The sequence below is a fragment of the Salvelinus namaycush genome, chromosome 25, assembly GCF_016432855.1.
Source record: "Salvelinus namaycush isolate Seneca chromosome 25, SaNama_1.0, whole genome shotgun sequence".
Classification (NCBI taxonomy): Eukaryota; Metazoa; Chordata; class Actinopteri; order Salmoniformes; family Salmonidae; genus Salvelinus; species Salvelinus namaycush.
Window position 1 is genome coordinate 13,421,082 of NC_052331.1, and position 8,235 is coordinate 13,429,316.

Sequence of the window (8,235 nt, forward strand, 5' to 3'; positions counted from 1 at the left end):
GAGATCTCACATTTCTATGCAAATTTGTTCAGGTTGTCCAAAAGTTTACATATTGCAGATTTTAAACAGTCATTCCAGACTGAAAAGCTGTACTGAAATCACTTCTTCTGCCTTGCAATCGGAAGCAGCAGAGTCATTTTAGGCTCTCCGATTAGATTGTTCCATGGTGGTGCCGTGGTAACGGCCTAACAGGACATGATAACCACTGTAGGTGTTGGGGATATTTGGTCAAACTAGTCTTGCTTAGGATGTGTACTGCAGATTCACCAATTCATCAGTTTTTATAGGATACCTGGTTCATCATATTCAGCCCTTGGGCCTATTTGTGGTGTTGTTTAGACCAGGTGTATTACACCACTATTTGAATAAAGGCAACTAGAGATTTACTAGTTTCATCATGTGAATAAAGGATAAGCCTAGGTATGTTTTTAATCTCAAGAATGACAGCTGCTGTGCCGGGCCATTTCTCCTCATGACACCAGTTCCAACCGTTTGTCTCGTTACATAACTCATGCCATGAAGACATGATGTAACCACCACACCCTGTGCAGTGAGGAATTCCAGACTCTGTTGTGTTCTCATCTTACCCTGTCTCTCCTCCTCTCCCCCAGCTATGGCAGGACCCAGGCCAGTGGTGTTGAGTGGCCCGTCAGGGGCTGGGAAGAGCACGCTGCTCAAGAACCTGCTCAAGGAGTACGAGGGCGTGTTTGGCTTCAGCGTCTCGCGTAAGTGTGCTCTGCACCAGTCCCCTGTTAACTGTGTAAAATGTCAGGGAGGTGTCAGTTACAGAAATAAAATATCTAATTGTGTGCTCTCATCCTTTAGATACAACAAGGAGCCCTCGTCCTGGTGAAGAGAATGGCAAAGGTAGGTAGGGTTTTTAAACTCCAAGATAGACACTTGTGCTCCAAATCCTCCTGTTGCATCAATTTAATTAGCTTCAACCATCTTTGGGCGACCTATGCTGTCCCCTGTGTCTTTATTATTTTCAATAACCAACCTTTTAACATGAAATTGTTGTTTCAGATTACCATTATGTTACAAGGGAGTACATGCAGGCCAGCATCGACAAAGGGGAGTTCGTTGAAAGCGCAGTGTTTTCGGGGAACATGTACGGGACGAGCAAGGCCTCGGTGCAGGCCGTTAAAGACAAGAACCTGATCTGCATCCTGGACATCGACATGCAGGGCGTTAGGGCTGTGAAGACGACAGACCTCAACCCCATCTACATCTCGATCCAGCCTCCGTCCATGAACATACTGGTGAGAGCCAGGAGGCAATATAAAATGGTGTACCAGGGTCATTTGTCTTGTTTAACTTGTGTATAATTGGTTATATAAGTACAATATGGTTATAAAAGTGTAGTAACTCCTGATCTAACGCTAACCCACCCATGATGATCTCCCTCTGACATTTTGGCATTTTAGGAGAAACGTTTAAGGGACAGAAATACTGAGTCAGAGGAGAGCCTCCAGAAACGTTTAGATGCTGCTCAGGTGGACATGGAGATAAGTGAGTCTGATTCTGGAGAGACTTTGGCCTAAAACAGAGTTGTATGTTTATAAATGAAATGTTGAGAAGTTCTTGAAGGATGTTGTCTAAAACGGTTCCCCTGATCTTTCAGGCAAGGAACCTGGCATATTTGACATTGTCATTGTCAATGATAATCTCGACGATGCCTATGGGAAGTTGAAAGACGCCCTTATTGAGGTGAGTTTGTAGTGACATAACAGAGCTGGGTATGATGGACTGGGCCATATGCACCATTTAACATAATAGATATGTGTCAGTAAATCATTAATAGATATGTCAGTGTTGATTTTCACCATCTCCAAAATGTCATCCTCAAACCTACTTTCTTTCTTCAGGAAATCAAAAAAGTTCAGAAAAACAACTTGTCTTAAGCGACGAGAAACCTGACAGCCATCCTGGCCACTCCTTACAAAATGGCAGCCCTCCTATTCCAATCCTGAACATTCCGTCAGATACCGGTGTTGGAAGGAACTACAGACAACCTGCCTCGCCCCGAACCACAGATGGTAGCCTTCTGAGTGCGCAGGAATATCTTTTTACATATTTGGAAGATAGAAGTGAACTATTTTGCTGTATTTATTTATTTGGCTGGTGGTCAGCTTCAAAGTTGTTGTATTTTGATCCACAAAGAAAAATACTCCATTAATGGTTAACCTGGGACTACCTTGTTTTATTTTACTATGAAGGAGTACTGCACACAGGAGTTTCTGCCGCCAAGTCATTCTTCTGTGCATCTACCAGTATTATAGCCCCTAAGCATTCTATTTGTATTCACTCTGACCATAATAACAAGACCCATTCCACCTAGTGTTCAGCAAGAGTGGATACTTGTATGGTATGTTCGCAAATGTCATGGCTTGCCCTGAAGTCTAGCCCTGTCAGTACAGCTTCGGAACATTGCTGTTCTGTTCCTGTCTAGCAGAACTGACCTGAAAATGTGGTTGTACGGAAATGCGTTTGTTGTCATTAGCCACAACACGGTTCCACAGCTATAGCCAGAAAGGTAAAGAGTAGGGAGAGGCCCAGGCCTTTCATTCCTTTTAAGAGGGATTGTTGGCTAACAGTATTGTCAACATAGAGCAGCTAACAACCAATCACAATGCCAGGGGCTTGGGCACTAGCTAACTCTGGCCCTTGCATAGTCATACAGGGAAGCCCCATCCATTCATATACATTCATAGCTGATCTCAGGAACTTACTGTAGCTTAGCTGCTGTTTGCTAGGGATCCTAGTCAACTTGTGTGTGTGAAGCAATCCATGTTTGAAGTTTCCCTGTAGGTTTTACCATACTATTGAAATGATAGAATTACTTAATTTACCAATAAAACAACAGATTGCCAATTAGGATTTACAATCATGTTAATCACTAGAACAGCTATACAGGAAGCTGCACTTCCTGAGACCACGACTTGCCCCGGATCGATTTTTGTTCACTGTTGTACAGGCGTGAAACTTTTATATTGTATATGTTTTGTATACATCATTATTTTACAAATCTCACCTGTAGTATAATATGCAGCGGGTTCTTTTGGACAGAAAACAATTGAATGAGAATAAAAGATCAATGGCATATTTAAATAACTGGAGCAAATAGTGTCCGTCCTTAAAGGAGAATAAAGAAAAGCTTAGAACTAAGCACACGGAGCATCGGCTTTACTTGAAACTGGCTACATTGAATTCAACAAAACCGGTCTTAAAAAAGGCTACATTGTCTCAGCAGCTTTTGATGTCTTTTAAGTTTGTAGTTTGACATGCCTTGTTTTACAAGGCAACTTCCATTCACAACCCAAATTGAGTGCATTAGTAACTTTTTTATTTGACATAGGCTACTGTGGCCCATGACTACTGTGCCACTGCTTGTCCTTTGTATTTGATCTCCCTTTGAACATGAAATTCATTACTTTGCACAAATTACTTAATGAAACATATTTGACTTTTTCACTAACCAACCTTTCAATGATTTAAGGCTTGATTCAGTCTAAAGCTGAAGCGTTAGATTCATTGATAGAATTTAAGGTAATTTACGATTGAGCTGACATGCAGCGTTTACCGTGAATGCAGTCTCCACTAAAGCGGAAACGTTGCCTTTCATTTTAAATCACGCTATAAAGCTGAACTTCACCGATGCAGATTGAAGCCCTGCTTTGCATGTATAATTGTTTACATTGGCCAGATATTGACAATTCACCCAGCCTTCAAGTCCTTGTTTTACAAATATGTATGTCTAGTAACATTTTATGTATGTGTTTTACAACTGTAGTAAAGTCAAATAATGAAACTATATTGCCTGGATATCCTTTTATTTTCTACACGTAGTGATAAGAGAATTTCCAATCCCAATGATAATAACATTCAATCAATAGCTCTGACCAATTCCCGAGGTTTGTAAGACCATGGGTATAATAATAATTAGTCAAAGACTCAGCTTATACAAAAGGTTAGTACAGTTTATTCAGAGAACGTTCTAAAGTCAAGAATACAATTAATTTTCTCACTCACACATTCACACAACCATACACACACAAACAGACGCACATGCACACAGACAGACGCACACACACATACAAACAGACGCACACACATGTCCTGCTACCCAGCCGCCAGAGATTAGTGACCTTGTCCTTGAGACACACTCCCTGTTCTCTCCCAAATCTCTAGTCAGGTCGGCACCAAGCTCAGACAGTCTGTGTTTATAATACCATGAAGACATATTGTCTTTAGACTACACATTTATTGATTATGATGTTATACATTCTAATCACTTCCATACAATTATATGTTTCAGGGCGGAATATTCGAATCATTCAATTAACCGATAATTCTCACCTAACACGTAGTGATCCAGTTTTCAATCAGTAACTGAAAACAGCCAATGATTTGCTGAACATTATGGCAGGTTGAAGGCCAAGCACCTGACCTGCAATATGTAATCAATAGTTAGAGCTACCATTGTTGACTCCTAATTCTGGCTAGTATTTCTTAGCCCTACACTTCAAAACTCAGCAAAAAAAAAAAACGTCCTCACTGTCAACTGCATTTATTTTCAGCAAACTTAACATGTAAATATTTGTATGAACATAAGATTCAACAACTGAGACATAAACTGAAGTTCCACAGACATGAACAGAAATGGAATAATGTGTCCCTGAACAAAGAGGGAGGGGGGGGGTCAAAATCAAAAGTAGCAGTCAGTATCTGGTGTGGTCACCAGCTGCATTAAGTCCTGCAGTGCATCTCCTCCTCATGGACTGCACCAGATTTGTTCTTGCTGTGAGATGTTACCCCACTCTTCCACCAAGGCACCTGCAAGTTCCCGGACATTTCTGGGGGGAATGGCCCTAGCCCTCACCCTCCGATCCAACAGGTCCCAGACGTGTCACACTTTTGCCCCAACCCCAGCAAACAATCCTGGTTCCAACAATCAACTAATCATGATCTTCAGTTTTAGAATGTAATTAGTTTAATCAGCTGTGTTTGCTAGGGATGGGGAAAAGTGTGCCTACCCCTCTGGTCCTGGAGGACTGGAGTTGTCCAACCCTGATATAAACCAACCCACACGTTCACCAGAAGTGAATAAAACAGGCCGATCATGTTCATCAGTTGCAATTCATTTATTTAGGTATATTCAACATTTATTTTTATTAACTAAACGTGTGCAGTCAAACCCTATTTGTGCTTTATGTTGAATTTCTTACAGCAAACAAGTATTTCAATGCTTCTACAATACGTTTAAAATAACATAAAACAAAAATAAAACACTCTTACTTTGGGAAACAGTAATTCACTATTTAAAACATGATATTGCAACAAAGTTCTTAAATCCAGTGTGATCAATGACTCACACCTAACTATGCAACTGCTCTCACCTGAACCGAATAAAGGATTGAAATGACAGTGTTAATCTGATGAACACTCAAATCAGCTTTCAAACAGCTAATACATATCATGCTGTCACTTTTCTAAACATATTTTAATTACATTTTACTCCAAAGTAATCACAAATACTTTTAAAATTGTCTAAAGTCAATCCACTGTTCATTGCTCTCAATAAACTGACAATGAAGAGTTGGCTTTCTATAAAACAAATGACCCAGGACAAGATTAATTATCCTATATGGCTTCATGTTTTGGATGTATATAACCTGAAGTAAATTGATACCCTTTTATATGAGACCTGTATAACACAATCATAGACCTAGATCATTCCACACCACAAGTGATATACAGTTCATGTAAATGTATCAACTCTGCACAACATGTAATTGACCATTTAGAAATGTTTAAAACATTTGAGACTTTCTTCTGCACAGGAGGACAGAGTACCCAATCTGAAGTACAATTCAATGATCCATGTGTCTGCTATTAAGAGAACATTGTCAACGTGTCACACAATTCAGCAACTTCAGTAATCAAATCTCTTATACTCCTATCATCTTGTCAAAGTTATTCTTTTTGGGTTGGATTCCAGAATTACAACTTCTCTGTAACATTTCAAATCTGACTGCTCTTTACTGTACAATACCATCTTTGTTGCTGAAGTCATTGGTTTGGTCAGTTACTGTTCGAGAACACAAACAGTTCCTCCTTTCACAGGAGTTAGCCTATGTACAAACTGATATGCTACAAGTCAAGGTGGATATTCTTTGTTCATTAAACTTCAGCTGGAAACAACAGAGAGACATACACTGAGTGTACAAAACATTAGGAACACCATGACATAGACTGATCCCTTATTGATGTCAATCAGTGTAGATGAAGGGGAGGAGACGGGTTAAAGAAGGATTTCTAAGCCTTGAGACAACTGAGACATGGATTGTGTATGTGTGCCATTCAGAGGGTGAATGGGCAAGACAGAAGATTTAAGTACCTTTGTACGGGGTATGGTAGTAGGTGCCAGGCACACGTTTGAGTGTCAAGAACTGCAACGCTGCTGGATTTCACGCTCAACAGTTTCAGGTGTGTATCAACAATGGTCCAACACCCAAAGGACAACCAACCAACTTGACAACTGTGGGAAGCATTTTGGCCAACATGGGGCAGCATCCCTGAGGAACTCTGTCGACACCTTGTAGAGTCCATGCCCCGACAAATAGAAGCTGTTCTGAGGGCAAAAGGGGGTGCAACTCAACATTAGGAAGGTATTCCTAATGTTTTGTACACTTAGTGTATAGTGCTGTACACTGATGTTCTCCTACAGGACAGAAGTTTAACATCAAGGAGTTCAAATTATAAACATCTGTCGCCTGAGGGTAAAGGAAATGGAGTTTTGAACTTGAAAATAGTGTCAATCCATGTTACAACACTCATAATTATTGTATTTTTTAGTACATCAAATTTGTGGCAAGAAAGGCTGCAATAAATTGAAGGCTGGATAGTATACAATGGCGTTCGGAAATCATTTAGCCTTAATATATCCAACCCCTTTTGATGTTTGTCCTTTAAAATCCACTTTCTGGCTGACCAAACGACTGATTTCCTGTGTCTGCATTTTACTTTTAGCCGGGTTGCTTGAAAATGGAATGATTCGCCATTTGCAGTAAAATGCAATGTTAGAATATGCTTTTTAACACTTAACTAGAAATGTTCCCATTTAAGACTAAAAGGGCTATTGTACGTATCACAGAATAACAACAATCTGCTTGGTTCTAATCCAGCTACTTATTTTCACACACTAAATTATTGGTTTTGATACGGGTTATTCTTGCTAATCTGAAGAGTGACTGGCTTGCCCACTGACGTGTAGACTTTGGTTTTGTAGCTCTGCTGCACTCCCTCCACTCTCTGCACCTCAGAGCAGTACAACGGCTTGACCTCTAGCTTGGCGTGGCTGACCTGGATGGGAATCTCCCTCCTGGACTGACCTCCGCTGGGGTGGTAGTTGTGGTGGGGGCCGGCCGGGGAGAACATGCTTCCTGAGAGGTGATCTCTAAAGCGGCTGAAGAAGCCCGGCCTGGGGCTCTCCCTAGGCATCACTACAGGCCTCCCTACATTGAGCAGCACCGGCTGGCCCACAGCAGAGCCGCCAATCTCCCTCTGGAGAACTGAGATCTCACAGGGCCTCTCGGGAGGTGATGAACGGGTGTTGGAGGAGCCGTAGGTCTCCCCCTCCCTGGGGACGTAGTCCTCCAGGTCCTCCAGGGTGAGAACGTGACCGCCCTGGGTCAGAATCTTAGGCTCCAGCTTCCTGGGTGTGTTGTCGTCGTCATCCGGTTCTGTGATGAAAGCCTCTTGCTGCTCCTCTAGCCAGGCCTCATCCTCTTCGTGTCCATGGTCGTTAGGAATTAGAAGCGAGGAGACCTCGTAGGCCTCTCCACTGATTCCAGGGGCGACCTCGGACCCATCCACAGCCACGTCAACATCCTCCTCCTCCTCATCGTCCCAGTACAGAGGCTGTGCCCCCTGCAGCTCGGAGTGGTTCTGCAGTTCTACCAGGTTGTTGTTGTTGTTGGTGTTAGGGTTTGCGGACCTCTGTGGCCGGGTGGAGGAGGGGGTGTGCGCCCGCTCCGACCCGGCTGGGGAGACACCTCTCCTGGAGGGCCTGGGCGACTTGTTGACCTTGTACTCAATTATTTCCTCTACCTCCACCCACTTGTTCTCCGCAGCCCGGGCCCCTGCGCCCCCCTCGGGCTCCGTGACGTACAGGGTGGGGATGGTGGTCTTCCTGTTGGCGGAAGCCTGCCTCCTCTGCCTGGCTGTGGGGGT

At 42.6% G+C, this 8,235-nt stretch overlaps 1 protein-coding gene across 1 annotated transcript in view; it reads left to right on the forward strand.

Moving 5' to 3' along the window:
* Positions 1 to 3,814, forward strand: part of LOC120020270 (guanylate kinase-like) — a 29,483-nt gene extending 25,669 nt beyond the window's left edge. Inside the window, exons 2-7 of the mRNA XM_038963819.1 lie at positions 612 to 725; positions 826 to 867; positions 1,027 to 1,262; positions 1,428 to 1,512; positions 1,625 to 1,710; positions 1,869 to 3,814. Coding sequence (XP_038819747.1) covers positions 612 to 725; positions 826 to 867; positions 1,027 to 1,262; positions 1,428 to 1,512; positions 1,625 to 1,710; positions 1,869 to 1,904 — 599 coding nt within the window. The 3' untranslated portion in view covers positions 1,905 to 3,814. The remainder of the gene's footprint in view (positions 1 to 611; positions 726 to 825; positions 868 to 1,026; positions 1,263 to 1,427; positions 1,513 to 1,624; positions 1,711 to 1,868) is intronic.
* The last annotated feature ends 4,421 nt before the right edge of the window (positions 3,815 to 8,235 follow it).